The sequence below is a fragment of the Equus caballus genome, chromosome 13 (assembly GCF_041296265.1).
Source record: "Equus caballus isolate H_3958 breed thoroughbred chromosome 13, TB-T2T, whole genome shotgun sequence".
Taxonomy (NCBI): Eukaryota; Metazoa; Chordata; class Mammalia; order Perissodactyla; family Equidae; genus Equus; species Equus caballus.
Window position 1 is genome coordinate 44,626,420 of NC_091696.1, and position 16,419 is coordinate 44,642,838.

The window sequence follows — 16,419 nt, forward strand, 5'->3', positions numbered from 1 at the left end:
AACGTTTACAGAGTAAAGTGTATGAACCGTATCAAGCTTACATATCCAGCATGATGATTTTTTTATACGTATGTGTTCCCCACTCAAATCAATACCAAGGGCATCCCAAACCTTCCAGAAGGTTCCTTTCTGTGTCTTCCCCCCCCCGTCCCCCAGCAGAGCTGACCACTGCTCTGCCTTCTTCCAATACCAGCCCCCCTGGCCTGTCCTGAAAGTGCCTACAGAGCAAGCGGTCACACGGTACAACTCTTTCTTGTCCGGTGTCTTTCCCCAAGTGTGACGCACGTGAGGGTCACGTGTGCCCTCGTGCATCCATAGTTTGCTCCATTTTATTGCTGACCGTTGTCCCCTGGCACAGACAGGTCTGAGTTGTTTGTGCCATCTGCGGGGGATGAATGTCTGGGCCATTCCCAGTTGGGGGCTATGAGGAACTAAGCCGCTGTGCACACTCGTGCACAAACCCTTGTGTGGAAATGAGCTTTCTCTTCTCTTGGTGAACAATGAGGGTTGGGACTGCTGGATCGCAGGGTAGGTGTGTGTTAAACTTTATGAGAAACTGCCAACGCTTTCCTCCCTGGCTGCACCGAGCCGTTTGAAGACCTTGGAGGCCCCGGCAGGACTTCGCAAGGAGAACCCCACTCCACATCATAGCAAACCTACAATACGACCCGTGAGCCACATTAAACATCTTTTTTTTGGGGGGGGGGGTGTAAAAACACTTTTTTCAGAGGCTTTTCTAATTTTGCTTTTTGAAATTATCTGGCCCTGAGGGACTCATTTGCTCTGTGGGTCTACTGGTTTCTCAGCAATGTGGGGCAGTCTGACGAAGAAGAACTGACTTCCCAAACTGTTTTTCATCTGGAGGGAGATTTTTATGAACAAGACATACGTTTAGCATCTCATGGATGACCTTCCCTTCCTCACCCACTTTGTGAACTCCTATTCACCCCTCAAAACCCCACTCAAAGGTCCACACCTCCATGAAGCCCTCTAGTAGCCTCTCTCGTCCCTCTGTCCAGAAGCCTGATGTGTGGCCCCGATGTCACACCCTCTTAGAGAAGAGCTCTGGGTACTGTGATGGATATTGCTTTTGAGGAGCCTATGTCACAGTCCGGGGCCTCCCTGACTCCCTGCATGCCTGGCCCATGCTGAACGCCTGGCCCATGTTTGTTGACCTGATTTTTCCAGAATTCTTCATCTGTCAGGTGCCCTCACCCAGACTGCAGGGCCAGGGGCACCCTGAAAGCAGTTGCAAAATACTGAGTGCTGGGGCCAGGCCGTAGTTTTCTCCCAGTTCTCCAACAGGTGGTCTTCGGCCTCCAAAGCATCGGGAAGGAGAATCTTGGATGGCCCCAGAAGGAGTTCCCTGGGAGAGGGCGCCGGGGACTCGGAACCATGGAGAGCGAGGGAGGGGGCAGACAGCAGGCATTCACTCATTCATTCGAGAAGCATTCAGAATGGACTTTGGCTCCCTGCTCTGGGCCCTGGGGATGTGGCAGGGGACAAGACCAACAAGGTCTGCACAAAGACGACTTCAGATCGTGATCAGGGCTACGGCGAACAAACCAGGGGATGTGATAAAGATTAGAAGGAGGAACATCCAAGAGGGGGCCAGGAAGGGCCTCTCTGAAGAGCCAAAGACAAGCACCAGCCAGCCAGGCAAAGCTATGGAGCCAGAGTGTTCCAGAGAGTGGGAACAGCCGGTGCAAAGGCCCTGAGGCTGGAACACCTTGTGGTATTGGAAGACTAGCCAGGTGGCCCTCGGGATCCTCGGTTTCTGCAGCAGGCAGGGTGAGGGAGGTGAAGATGGGTGTGTGCAGGGGAGAGGCACGGGGAGTCTGGTCTCAGGCCAGCCCTGGGGGCCCCTGGGACTCGGGGGTGAGGGGATCCCAGGCCCTCCATTCCGGGCAGTGACAATCTGGCACCTCCATGTCCAGCCCGAGAGGGTTGCCCACACTCTGGGTGGGTGAGAGGTTAGAGGAGTGACAGGTGACTTGACCAAGGTCCCCTGCCAACCTGTGCCCTGTGCCCTCACTGCACCCCAGGCGATGGTCCTCTCTCATGTCCTCTGACTCTCCAAACTCTCTCCCTCCTCAGGGCATCTCTCCCTGCTGTTCCACTGTGCAGAACGCCTTTCCCCATCTCCTCCCAGCCAACTCCTACTCGCCCTGGGGGGTCTCAGCTTCACTGTCACGTATCAGAGAGTTCCCAGACTGCACCCCAACTTCAGTCGCTCCCCTTCATTCTTCCTCTACAATCTTGACCTTTTCCTTTGTGGCATTTAGCACAATTGGCAATTCCTTTTACATATTGATTTGTGTGTTCTTTGTACACCGAGGGCCTCCCCTGCTGGGAGCCTAGGGAGGGTCATGCTCCCTACTGACCCCTGGCACCAGCACAGGGCTGGCCCACAGGAGGCCCACGTTTACCATACAAGGGAAAGACCCTGAGTCTGAGTCCACACCCCTCAGAGCCTCTTCTCCTACCCCAGCCTCCTCTGCACGGGGTCCCCGACGGAGGTCCCCCAACCTCTCCTGCTCCCCAGGGTATAAAAGCCCAGGGTACCCCAACCCCTCTTATTATGGTGGCTGCACTGGGAGCCCACCCACCCCGGGCCTGCAGGGCTGACAAAGGCCCCACCCCCCACCCCCAGCCCACCTGGGCGGAGAGGAGGGGGCCCACTGGGTGGGGCCAAGCCCCCCGGGGCCCTGGAGCACTGCCCCTCCCCCACTCCTCACGGGAACCCATCCTACTTGTGAGGTTGTCCCCAGGTTTGTTGCTTCTTATACTAATTTTAAAAGGAAATGCACTGTGGGGTTCGGGTCTGGATCCTGGAACAGGCAAAGGACATTAGCGGCAAAACGTGACATCTGCATAAAGTCTGCAATGTTGTTAATAGGAACGGACCTAGGAACGGACCAACTTGGTGTCTGTCGTTTTGCGAAACGTACCGCGGTGGTGTCAGATGTGAACAATGGGGGAGCGCGGTGAGGGGAGCGTGGGAACGTTCTCTACCAACCTCGCAACTTCTCTGTACATCCAACATTACGCCAACACAGAAGTTTAAAACAGAGACCCATCAGGTTGGTAAGAAAGATAAAGCCTGGAAACACCAGAGGTCGGTGAGGGTGTGGAGAAAGGACGGGGTGGGAGTGAACTGGTACCAGCACCTGCACAGCCTGCGAGGACGGCGGGTCCAGTTCAAAAGGGGGCGCCCTTCGGCCCCACATCCCTCCACTGTGGGGACTCCTAGCACGGCCCTGGACCAACCTGTCAGAAATGCAGATTCTCAGGCTCTGCCCCAAACACACTGAAAAACAAGGCAAAAAACCAGAGCCAAACTTCTGGGTTGGGTGTCAGCAATGGGTGTTTTCACAGATTCTGATGCATGCTGAGAGCTGAGAACTGTCAGTCTGCCAAATGTATTCTAGAGAAATCCCTGTGCACAGGCCCAAAGCTGGTCCCCGTTTGTCACGGGGGAAGACTGGAAACAGCCTCGGGGTCCGGCGGGAGCAGATGCAGCCGGCAGCTGCACGGGGCTCTGCAACGGTGCAACTGAGGCCCAGCCCTGCTCGTCCTCAGCCCCGTGTGTCCACGGGGGAACCTCACACACACAACTCGGCACACAGAGCAGGTCCTGCGGGACACGCGGTGTGATGCCAGACAAAGGTTCAGCCCCCAAGACTGTTCTCCCTGGGGACACACGCATGTACATAAAGACGGGCCCAGGAGTGACAGACACCAATATCCCGGGAGAGACGGAGGACAGGGAATGAGATGGGGAAGCAAGGCGTGAAAAGGGGACCCAGATCTCGTTAAAATGTGCGTTTTCAAGCCAGAGATTGGGGACAAGACATTTGACAGGACTGAGAAGCTTCATTAAAATGATTTTGATGGATACACACTCTTTAAAAATGATTCATAGGAAACATCTAAAGTTACAAGCGAGGGCCCCTCATTTCGATCCCAGATCTGCTCGGAATATGTGGTGAATAAACTTGCAAAGCCGGGTCTATGCATTCCTTAAAAATAATGAACGTGATATTCTGGAAAAGACAAACTGTGGAGGCAGTGATTAGATCAGCGGCTGCCAGGCTGGAGGAGGGAGGAAGAGACGGAGGACGGAGGATTTTTTAGGGCAGTAAAACCACTCTGCAGGACGCTGTAACAGTGGACACGTGGCTTTATGCCTTTGTCCAAACCCAGAGACTGTTCCCGCTAATGTAAACCATGACTTCGGCTAACAATAATGGGTCAATACTGGTTCATCAATTCTAACAAATGTGCCACACTAATGCAAGACGTTAATAACAGGGGAAACTGAGGCAGGAGGGGGACAGAAAGCTGGGTATATGAGAACTCTCTGTACTTTCTGCTCAATTATCTGTGAGCTCAAAACTGCTCTTAAAACCTAGCCTATTAAGGGCTGGTCTGGTGGTCTAACGGTTGAATTTGCACGCTCTGCTTCGGCGGCCCGGGGTTTCACCAGTTCTGATCCCGGGTACGGATGTGGCACCATACGTCAAGCCACGCTGTGGTGGTGTCCCACATATAAAGTAGGGGAGGATGGCCACGGATGTTGGCTCAGGGCCTGTCTTCCTCAAAAAAAAGTCTATTAATTTAAATAAATAAATTAACCCTAAAATGAATATTTTCTTTAACAGATGTTTTAATATTTTTTAAATGAAAAGCAGCTCTCAATCACACAAGCGTTCTCAGAGCCGTCCTTAAACTTGCTCTTTCTGGCCGCCCGTGGCATTTCGAAGGACCGGCCATCAGTTCCCTGCCAGCCCCTGCCAGGGACGCTGAGGTTGGCTGCAACGGTGCGGCTCTCACCGGCAGGGCTGTGATGAATTGGTCACGGACGTGGTCTTTGCTCCTGTGGGAGAGTCCACAGTCCATCGTCATGGGCTGCCCTCTCCAATACAGGAGCCACGAGCCCCACGTGGCCCTGGAGTGCCTGAAACGTGGCTCGTTGAACTTGAGATGAGCCGTGAGGGTGAAATCTATTGGATTTCCAAGAATGTAAAGTGTCTCATCATTTCCATACTGATGATGTTAAGAAGATAATACTTTGGATATACCAGGTTAAATAAAACATTAAAATGAATTTCACTTGTTTCTTGCGATTTTTTCTTAAGGTGGCTACCGGAAAATTTAAGCTGGCCCATACCCCGCCTTGGTAGCTTGCGTTATGTTTCTATTGGACGGCCCTGACTGAGAGGATGGATTTATGCACGTGGAATTGCTCAGTTCAGTAATGTCCGTGGAAATGTTGCTGAGGTATGTGGGTAACTGAACAAAAGTCAGTTGCAGAAATGCAGTGGGATCTACTTCTTTTTAAAGATAACAAACTTCGTGCCTATGTGTGTCTCTGTGTGTGCGCGCACACGTGTGTGAATGCACCAGAAAAGGAGGACCACCACTCTTTACTCCATCTTCTTCTGAATGGTACAAATTTTTTTTTTTTTTTTGGCTGAGGAAGACTGGCCCTGAGCTCACATCTGTGCCCATCTTCCTCTACTTTATATGTGGGACACCTGCCACAGCATGGCTTGACAAGTGGTCCACACTAGGGATCTGAACCGGCAAACCCCAGGCCACTGAAATGGAACGACATTAACCGCTGCGCCACTGGTTTGGCCCCGTGCAAATTCTTTTTAATAAGGATGTTTACTTATTTACTAAGTAACAAAAATTCAGCTGGAGGTGGCACCAAGGGCAGGGGCTGGAATCCCAACTCTGGGCAGCTCCCCAAACCTCTGTGCCTCATTTCCCTTCTTTATAAACCGGGCTCACTATGCTTCCTGCCTGCACAGAGCTGCAGTGGACCAGGGATGCTGGAGGCCTGGCAGCAGGCGCTGGCAGACCCCATCAGCATCCTCCGATGAGAAAGTGGAAGCTCTCCGCAGGGACCTTCAGTCGAGCCGGCTCATCTGCCCACACGGCAGCATCAGCACCACAGCCCCTGCCTCGCTGCTCCTCTCAGAAGCCGGCCGACACAAGCGTCCTGCTGTCCTGCGTCCTCTCTCTGGCTCGGGGCCAGGGCTCCAGCCGCGCTCTCCTCAGTCTGGTCTCCTCTGTTGTTCCTTCTCACTCCTGCCGGGAAACAGTCATGCTTGATTCTCCCGTTTCAAAACCAAACCAAACCCAGCCTCGTGGGCCCACTTCCTCTGGCCCCGCTCTCCTGAGCTCCTGTTCCTCTTTGCAGTGGAAGTCCTTGGAGGAGCTGTCAGCGCTGGCTCTCCACTTCCTCTCCTCTCCTTCCCTCTCAAACCCGCTCCCACCAGCTCTCCTCGCCCCACCCCTTCGCACGACCTGTGCCCAAGGTCGCCAGAGTCCTCCAGGTTGCCACCTCCAGGCCTGAATTCCCCGTCTCCCTCTGCCGAGTGAGTCGAGGCAGCTCTCTTCTCTCCTCCCTGGAGCCCTTGGTCCATGTGGCTCCCTGGACCCCGTGCACTCTCCGGGCTCCCTCAGACCTCTCTGGCTGCTCCTCAGCTCCCCAACTTCCTAACGCTGGGGGTCCCCAGGCTTGCTGCTGGGGACTATGGGGACTGCCTTCCTCTCCATCTCCATCCACCCCCTCGGGGCTGCAGTGGCCCCAAAAGACGTCCACGAGCTAATCCCTGAAACTATGACTCTGTTACCTTCCACGGCAGGAGGATTTCACAAACGTGCTTAAAGATCTTGAGCTGGGGAGATTATTCTGGATTATGCAGGTGGGCGCAATGTAATCACGGGAGAGCCTTAGAAGGGAAAGAGGGAGGCAGGAGGGTCAGAGTCAGAGAGATCTGAAGATGTTACCCTGCCGGCTTTGCAGATGGAGGAAGGGACCACGAGCCCAGGAATGTGGGCAGCCAGAAGCTGCCAGAGGCCGGGGAGCGGGTTCTCCCCCGGAGCCTCCAGACGGGATCAGAGCCCGGGGGACGCCTTGCTAGCGGCCCCACAGACCTGTTTCGGAATTCCGACTTGCAGAACTGTAAGATAATCAATCTGTGCTGTTTTACGCTGCGAAATTGTGGGGCTTGGTGACAGCAGCTATCAGACGTTAATTCAGCGATCTCATCCAGTCTCAAGACGGACATGCTGACAAGGCCCGAATGGGTCACCTCCAGCCCAGACGGCAGGCTCAGATACCGAACTGCCTACTCGATGCCTCCGCTGAGACGCCCCAGTTCTGGGCCTTCCTCCCCGACGCCGCTGATGGGGCCTCCCTCCTTCCAGGTGCTCGTGCCAAAAGCCTCACAACCATCCCCAACTCCTCTTCGTCTTTTCCTGCCCCCATCAAGGCTGCCGGTAAGTCCTGCTGGCTCCATCTTCAAAACGGAGCCGGAATCTGACCACTCCTCGCCATGCCCACCGCTGCCACCTGGTCTGAGCCGCCTGCCCCTCCCATCTGCTACCCGGCTCCCTGCCTCCACCCCTGCCCCTGCGGTCTTCTCGATGCAGCAGCAGAGGGGTCCTTAAGTCAGAGAATGTTGCTCCTCTGGTCCCCATCTCCTTCCCAGTAAAAGCCAAATCCTCAGGTCTCTAAGTGGTGTCCCCCCCACCTCTGTGACCTCATCTTCTACTGACCCCCTACCTCTCTCTGCTCCAGCCACACTGGCTTCCTTAGTGTTTCCTGAACACAGCAGATACATCTCCACCCCAGGGCCTTTGCACTGGCTGTTCCCTCTGTCTGGGATACTCTTCCCAGACATCCACATGACTGACTCCCTCATTGCCTTCAGGATTTGCTCAAATGTCACTTTATCAACAAGGCTTGCCCTGAGCACCTTGAATTGTCATCCCCAGTCACCCACAGCAAGCCTAGCTGTCCTCATCCTACTCTGCTTTTCCTGTTTCCCTTTCAATATACTATACATTTCCTTATTTATCATGTTGCTTGCTCTGTCTGCTGCACTAGAATATAAACTCCATGAGGGTGAGGATCTTTGTTTTGTTTATGTTGCTTAGAATCGCGCCCAGCACAACGGGCATTCAATAAATATTAACTCAAGAAATTCATAAATGGAAAGGGATTGGGGTAAAGGTTAACAATTCTGAAGCCACTATGCAGGTACGCTGGAATTGAAAAATTCAGTAAATGGACGGTGGAGGACAGGTGCCAGGGTTCCCACTCCTGGGGTGGGAGGTGACAGCCAAGCAAGGGAAGAGGCCAGAACACCCACGTGCTGGTGGATTACAGCTGGAGACATCAGCCGGAACTCTGATCCAGGTTTTAACAGTGATCCAGGTAGCTACACGTAGAAATATTGACAGATTTGCATACATGTGCAGGAGAATATGCACACACACATTTTCTTGCTCTGTCAGCTGAGACAACACCACCCCATAGCAATGAGCCACCCAGCCTCCAGATCATGGTTTCTAACACCATTTCCAACAAGGCACCGGGGCTCCTTGGAGAAATGGCTGTTTCTAGGTCTGCGACAGGAAGCACACAGGGTGGGCCTGGAGCATCTCCCAGGGCCAGAAAGTAAGGAAGTGCGAGAAAGTTCACAATGATGGGGGCGTGGCAAAGGGACACGGGAGCCAACGGAAGGAGCTCCTCACGGCCACAGCTGGAACAGCTTAATAAATAAAGGAGTACTGGATTGTAGCCCAAAGTACGAAATATCCCTGAGTCTATATTGTTATAAATATATGATTAAATAAGTCAGTGAGGGAGCAGAGACCGTTTTTCAGTGCAGAAGAATTTCAAAGAATTTAAGTATGTACTCTGCCCTGAAGGAGGTGGGACGTGAGGTCCCCTCCCTTAAATGGGGGCCTCACAGAGTGACTTCCTTCCAAGAATATTGTACAAAACGGGGAAAGGAAAAGAGTACCTCTGCCACAGAGAAACCTGACAAACGCTCCCTCGGCCAGGTGGGCAAGGTCAACATCGACCGTGGTAGGTCATCTTGGGAGCATGCGCCCTCGATAGGAGGCATGGAGGACCCCTTGACCCCACGCCTGACTGTTAGAAAAACATCAGACAAATCCCAATTCTGGGACGTTCTACAAAATACCTGATGTGTGCTCCTCAAAACTGTCAAGGTCATCAAAGACGAGGGAAGTCTGAGAAACTGTCACAGCCCAGAGGCGCCTGAGGAGGTGTGGTATCCTGGAGGGAATTCTGGAGCAGAAAAAGGACATTAAGGAAAAATGAAGGGAATCTGAATAAAGCATAGACTTTAGTTAATAATAAAGGATCAAAATTGGTTCATTAATCGTGACAAAGGTGCCATCCTGGTATAAGATGTTAAAAATAAGGAGAACTGGATGTGGCACCATGAATTGGATCCTGGAACAAAAAATGGGCATTAGTGGGAAAATTGGTGAAATCCAAATCGAGTCTGGAGTTGGGACGCTTTTTAGTTGTGACACGTGTCACCGTGCTATAAAATGTTAACGGCGGGGGAAACCGGGTGGGACGTGTACAGGAACTCTCTGCAGCTAACTTCCCAACTTTTCCCAAAAGAAAAAGCTTATTAAAGAAAAAAGAATAACCCCACACCTAAATGGGACTGCGATACATAGCAATCGCTCAGATAATGCGCTAACGGGCGTGGTTATTTTTTTCTGATCACGGAAATAACTCATTCGACACTCAGCAGTGCGCTGGCCCTCAGACTGACAAAAAATTCCAAACACTGCAAAAATGAGTAAAATAGAAAGTGAAATCTTTCATCATGCCACTCCCCACCGCTAATCCAATATATTCCATTCTGGACTTTTCCCTAATGAGAACAATTATTTTAGAATTTCTTTACCAACATGGGGTGATGCCCTGCATTTGAGCAACTGGACTTACTGTGGACCCCTTCCGTCTCAGGGCACATCTCTCTATAGTGTTCTTCTGGACGGCTGCGAGCTGTTTGCAAATAGTGACAACTGACTGACCGTTTCCTGAAGATGAACGGTGAGTGGACAGTAAGAAGTTACTGCCAATTTTCCTCCCACAAACAATGCTCCAGCGCACGTCCTCCTACCCCACTTTTACGGACACGTGTGAGACCGTCTGCAGGACAGACCCCTGGCTGCGGAATTGTGGGGGCAATGGCATGTTTATAACGTTGTCATCTTACTGCCAAAAGGTCCTTTCATTATCCTGGGACTTGACTGCCCGGCTCTACCCTTCTCAAGGCAGAGGGAGCCCCCATGCCCAACCCCTGCCTTCACCTCTTTCCTGACATCTCTCCTTGACCAAGGCGGCTGTGGGTGGCCATTGTGACATCAAGATGTCGGGGTGGGACAGGGCACACAGCGTGACTGACCAACCAGGACCTCAGGGGACAGGACTGGACGTCCTTCTGAGACTCCGCGTGTGTTCAGCTGGTGGGGGTCTCGGTGGTCAGTGCTGTGTTTCCCGCCTGAGGCCACACCCCACAGCACTGGGGCAGCGGGCAGGGAGCGGGTGCGTGACATTTCCAAAATCATGCGTGATCTTGCATTTGGAAAATGACCGTAAAAGCATTTGCCCATAGAAAGCATCCATTAATCATTCAGGTCTTCGTTCAACAAATATTTGGATTTCTTCTCCATACTGGTTACTCCCAGGACTGGCAGTGCCACAGTGAACGGGACTGAGTTCCTGATCTCATAGGACTTGCATTCTTCTTGGACACAAATAAATGCAATAAGTACCACTTAGTGGCAAGCGCTGCATTTTTTAGGGTAACGGCCAGCTGCTGGAACAAGCAAATCGCAACAATTCAGATGGCCACTGAAGTCCCGGCTCCAGGCTAGGCCGGTTGCCCCTCTCACAGCTCCACGGGCCTCTTCCCGGGTGTATAACCCATTTCTGCAATGATGGCCCTAATGCCGCCTCCCGCACTGAGCTGTAGGGCCAAGGCTTGTTTTTTCCTCTGTAGCCACAGGGCCCCCTTGCAGTTCCAAGCTTTTTCCTGTCCCCCTGCCGAGGACAGCTCCCACCAGCCCAGTCTCAGCTCACACGCCCCTCCTCAGAGCGACCTTGTGGCCCCTCCTTGTTGTTCTGGCACCCGACCAACCACACTGTCCACGCCCGGGCCCTGGGTCCCTCCAGCTCTGTGGCAGAGGGCGAGAAGCACACCAGAGTCACACTTTCCTCCCGCGGTGTGACGCCGCTGGGAAGCGCAGCTCAGGGTCTTGACTGCCAGGCCTTGGAGCCCTCCCCACTCTGTCTCCCTCCGTCCAGTGGCCGGACGTGGACGTCCCGGCCAAGCGGGAAGCTGTGTGTCTGAAAGCCAGAGCTGGTCGGCCTGAGGCCCTGAATGACTGCGTGCGGCAGAGCCACTGGCTCCCTCCCCAGCTGGGACATCCGCACTGGACAGATGTTGGCACAGCTGGCCCCTCTTGTCACTTGGCTCTCAGCTCAGATGTCACCTCCTGAAAAGGGCTCTCGGCCCCTAAAGTCACCCTCTAGTCATTCTCCGTTGCATCGCCCGACTCTCTGCGCATTTGTCATAAACTTGGAAGTCTTGGATCATTTTCTGTTCCCGTGAATGCTGTCTGTCCAACTAGAAGGCAAGCTTCTTGGGACAAGAACGCTTGTCCCTCTAGCTCGGGCTGTGTTCCCACTGCCTGGAGGAGTGGCTGGCACACAGCAGGTGCTCAATAAAAGCCTGAATGAAGGTGCGAGCCAGCCCACAGGTCTCAAATGTGTCTCCTGGGTAAACAGCCGCCCTGCCATCCCACGGGCTCCTCGGGACCACGCAGCCCATCTATAAAAAGCATCGAGTGTTATGGGGTTGGGGGTGATAATTGTAAGGCGATCTAGACGTGCATGAATAAATGAAAATTTAGGGCTAGGCTACTGTGTGCCCCGGGCAGCCCTCCTAGTAACTCGGCGGATGTCAGCTTCAACATCATGGTCAGGGGGTGGGGTTCTGGAAGTTTCTGGCTGCACCCCCTCTGGGGCAGAGTACTAGCTGTCTAACTATCCACTGGCCCCTTTCTCCTCCCTAGGAACCCCAGCTTCATTCCCAGGGGCAGGGTGCTCTCGCCATAAGGCAGATGATCCAGGGTCAGGACTCCTCGTGCCCCCCTCCCCCTTCCTTCTGGTTGGACAGTGGATATGGGTGATTTTCCAGCAGGCCCGAGGCTAGCCCTTAGCGTGCCTTTGTTCAAACTAGAAAAAAGACTTCCACTGTGAGCAGTCGCATTAGAAAAAAGACAGCTCCTACGGGCAGAAGTGTGTCTACGGGTGCCAGGCCTGGCTTGGCAAGCAGAGCACAGGCTGGATTTCATTTTCCACTCAGTCCTTTGGCTGAGAGCTTTGAGCAGCACACGAACTGCACAACTGTCCATGGCAGCCCTGATTTTGGACTATGAGGCAACCTTGAACATGGGAAGCACTTGCTGAAGGCAGAGCTGAAAGACGAAACATGCTTGGGCCCTTGATAAGGGCAGAGCCCCTACATCAGCCCTGGGAGGTCTTCCTCCGGATTTCTTTCCTTTTGGTTTTAAAAAAAAATAATTTATTTTTTAATAGCTTCAAAGTTACAGAAAAGTTGCAACAATCAACCCAAGAACTCCCTCCAGCTGATGGGTCGATTGGTAACATTCTCCTCCGCTCACTCCACCAGCCCCTTCTCCGTCCCTCCCTCCCTCCTTCTCTGTGTAGATGTGTACCCGTTGTTGCTGTTCGTTTTCTGAATCACTTGAGAGCAGCTGGCAAACACAATGCCCATGATCCCGATATACTCCCGTGTGTGTCCCCAAAACAAGGACACCCCAATGACCATCCAAGTCACCTCTGCTTAAGTGAAACCTCAAACTTCTATGCAAAAGCCACTTATTTCGGTTTTCTGTTCTAAGTAACCCAGTCTAATTCTAACTGATACCCTCTTCATCCTAACCCCCACGGGCATGTGGGAGGGACCAGACAAAGCTCAGGTCCAGCACCATCCTGCCCACGCTCTCGCGGGCTCTCTGCTCCCACCACGTGGGCCTCTCTGACTCTCTACACCCGCCAAACACGGTTCAGCCTGACAACTGCTTTTTTTTCTCAATTGAGGTACGATTCATGTCACGTGAAATTCACCACTTTAAAGTGAACAACACAGCAGCATTTGGTACATTCACACTGTTGTGGAACCTTCAACTCTATCTAGTTCCAAAACATTTTCGTCATCCCAAAAGGAAACCCTGTCCCCATAGGCAGTCACTCCCCATTCTTCCCATTCCTGGGCAGCTGCCCGTCGATTTCTGTCGACAGATTTCTCTCTTTTGGACACTTCTGATAAAGGGAACCACACACCGTGCGCCGCCTCAGAACTTCACCCCTGCTGTTCCCTCTTCCCCGATGCTTTTCCCTCCACCGACTCTGACTCATCCTTTAGGAATTCACCAGCACTTCCTTAGGGGGCTGTCCTAGGGCCTCCTATGAGGTCACATGCCCCCCCCCCATACACACACCCTCATAAAAACCTGCAGTTTCTCTTCTCAGCATTTTTCACAATTACAATTATTCTGTGTGGTTATCTCATTCGTGTTTCCCCGTAGTTACATTATAAAGTTTATTAGGCAGCAGTGCATCTGCCTTATTATCACTGTACCCTGGGGCCTAGCCCAGAATGTGGCACGCCGTAGGTGCTCAATAATAGTTTGTTAATTGACTGACTGAACGAACGAATGAGTGATTGCCCTTGGAGAGATGTCCTCTTGTCCCCGCTCGGCTGGTGACACGGGAGGCCCTCCTGCATCATGACCCGGCCCTGCCCTCTCCCAGGGCCCCCCACATGCCCATATACGGACGTGAGGCAGGACAGCTCTGGTCTGCGAGGTCCAGGCCTCTGCGACCTCACAATGCCCTGGGCCTCCCCCGCGTCTATAAGAGGGCCCGGGAGCCGGCCCCTGGCTCACAGCCCACGAAGTTCCACCTGCTCACAGGTTGGCTGGCTCAACCAGGGTGGTACCCCCTGCTCTGAGCACCCGGGCCGACTCCATCCATCACCATGGCCAGATACAGATGCTGCCGCAGCCAGAGCCAGAGCAGATGCCGTCGCCGCCGGAGACGAAGATGTCGCAGGCGAAGGAGGAGATCCGTTCGGCAGAGGAGAGGTAAAAAGGGTGGAGCGGGGAGCTGGGGGTTCAGCCCGGGCCGGAATCGCCTCTCACCCTCTCTCGCTCCCCCCGCAGTGTGCTGCCGCCGCTACACTGTCCTGAGGTGTAGGAGAAGACGATAGTGCACGAGACAGCAAGTCCACCACACTCCTGCCTGAAATTTTACCAGCCTTCAAGACCTTGCCACATCTTGAAAATGCCACCATCCCAGTGAAATGAACAGGAGCCTGCTAGCGAACAATGCCGCCTGTCAATAAATGTTGAGGACATCACTGCACTTCTTGTCTCTTTGCCTTGAGAGGGAGCTCAGGGGAGGGGGCTGCTGCTCGGGGATTGGAAGTGGGGAGAGGGCTTGGGGATGCTGGGAAGAGGGGACACGAGAGTGACGGTTGTCACACTGGATCTTGTTCCGGACTCTTGACTTGCTCCCAAGTCACACCCCAAAATCTGCCTCCCCCCAACCACTCCTTTGTGGACCCCTCCCTGGTGGGGAGAGGAGCCTGGTCATGCTGGTTTCTGAGTACGTCCCTCCCGCCCCACTGTCGAGGGCCGGCTGAACGTTTACCAGCTTGAGATTTACTAGCCCATCACTACACCCCACCAATCCCCAACATGCCCACACAGGTTTATTTCAGCCCAAAGCTCAGAGTCCCACTCTGAAAAAGTGGCTTCAGAACTTCCCATTCTTCATGTTGCAGCCCTAGACGTTTCAGGCTCCGCTGGGTAGAGGGATGACTTGCCCCCAGGGAGCTGAGCTGAGCTTTCACGTTAATCCTCATGGATGGAGGCACAGCATCCTCACTTGAAGAAACAGGGCAACTCGCCCACCTCGTCTGCCCGCTCCACCCATGACACGCCCAGGCTTTCAAAGCCCGGAGACGTGAGGACGGCTCCCAAAATACCAACAAAGGGGATCCCAGTGGACTTTAGTTTACTTGGCTCAACTCAGTTCAGAGAACTGTCAGATCCTTTGACACGGAGCTCGGTCACAAAGCCCAGGGCATTTATCAGGGACCGGGAGCTCCGAGACCCTTTTCCCTGAAAGGACAGGGCCACCCAGCACCTCAGAAATGTCACGGCCGCGGCTTCCATTTATCAAGCGTACAGGGGTTCCACATCCATCACTTTCGGCCTCACACCGACCTTCCAGGACAGGTATGGACAACCCCATCTTTTCAAGTGTGGACACTGAGCAGGGAGCTGAACCCACTTCCAGGTCCCCAATTCCTAGCTTGCCTCTCCGATCCCAGGCAGATGGAGGCAGGATGGCCGAGCAGAGACCAGCTCTGGCCGTGGAGATTCTGGTTTGGCAGGGTCTGGGGGTGAGGCCCGGCCATTTGTATTTTTAACAAGCGCCCTAGGGAGCCTCAGCAAGAGGCAGCACGCGGCCGCCAGGACAGAACTGAGCCGTCCGTATCTGTTTCGTGTCGCCGCTGTAACAAATTCCTGAAAACTTCATAGCATAAAACACATTTATTATGTTAGTTATGCAGGTCGGAATTCCCAAATGAGGCTTAGGGGCTCCAATCCAGGTCTGCGCAGGACTGTGTTCCTTCTGAAGGCTCTAAGGGAGAATGCTCTCTTTCCCAGCTCCTAGCGGCCGCCTGCACTCCTTGGCTCATGGCCCCTCCACCTTCAAAGCCGGAGGCATAGTGTCTTCCCTTCTACCCTCTGCCTCCCTTCTCCATCTTAGGAGGACCCATGTGACCACAATGAACCCACCTGGATAGTCCCAGATGATCCCCCAACTCTAGACCCTTCACCCACTCTGGCATGTGAGTGACATGCCCAGGGTTGGGGATCAGGGCCCCGCCATCCTCGGGAGGAAGGCTCTCCTCTGTCTACGCTGTCCTCCTGGCCCTCTGTGGAAGGGGAACCACAGTGTTTCAGCTGCTAGGATTCTGACTCGGGGTTTTAATGGGGTCATCCCTGTACCGTGAGAGGCCCAGGAGGAGGGCAGAGCTGGAGGAGGGCAGGGCGTCCTCGGGCTGGGAAAGGGGGCGGAGGGCCACAGGCACGGACTCCGAAGCCCGGCTTTGCAACTTATTTGCAGAGTGACCTTGAGCAAGTCACTTAACCTCTTCATGCCTCAGTTTCACCCCATGGAAAACGGGGCTAAGAATGAGGAGTGAATGGGTATGTGGAAAGTAAATAAGGGCCTGGCATACAGTAACCCCTAAATAACTGTGTGGACAGATAACGGGTAATGAAGGCCCCCCCGCCCACGGCACAGCCCCAAAGGTGGTGAGGAAGATTCTGGAATGACTATGTATGGATTCCCACCAGTGGGGTGGGACGAGGGCCTGGATTTGGACCAGAAAGAGTTGGCGCCCTTCTTGTGGCCCGAGAGTCGCACCTGCTCCTTGGGACCAGGGACACGTTTTCAGG

General features: G+C 53.6%; 1 protein-coding gene and 2 long non-coding RNA genes across 3 annotated transcripts; 2 read left to right on the forward strand and 1 right to left on the reverse strand.

Annotated features, from left to right (window-relative positions):
* Positions 1–5,638: 5,638 nt before the first annotated feature.
* On the reverse strand, positions 5,639–10,190 carry LOC111767645 (uncharacterized). The gene is made up of 4 exons (XR_002799458.2): positions 9,797–10,190; positions 9,012–9,118; positions 6,648–6,746; positions 5,639–6,099 (listed from the first exon to the last, which is right to left on the reverse strand). It is a non-coding gene; the product is annotated as an uncharacterized lncRNA (long non-coding RNA).
* A 3,636-nt stretch (positions 10,191–13,826) lies between these two features.
* On the forward strand, positions 13,827–14,303 carry PRM1 (protamine 1). Its single transcript, NM_001083596.2, has 2 exons — positions 13,827–14,028; positions 14,107–14,303. Exons 1-2 carry the CDS (start codon positions 13,923–13,925, stop codon positions 14,151–14,153), a joined length of 153 nt encoding a protein of 50 aa, NP_001077065.1. The 5' UTR covers positions 13,827–13,922; the 3' UTR covers positions 14,154–14,303.
* Positions 14,304–14,843: 540 nt separating this feature from the next.
* LOC138917017 (uncharacterized) lies at positions 14,844–16,418 on the forward strand. The gene is made up of 3 exons (XR_011424342.1): positions 14,844–15,186; positions 15,725–15,806; positions 16,228–16,418. It is a non-coding gene; the product is annotated as an uncharacterized lncRNA (long non-coding RNA).
* The last annotated feature ends 1 nt before the right edge of the window (position 16,419 follows it).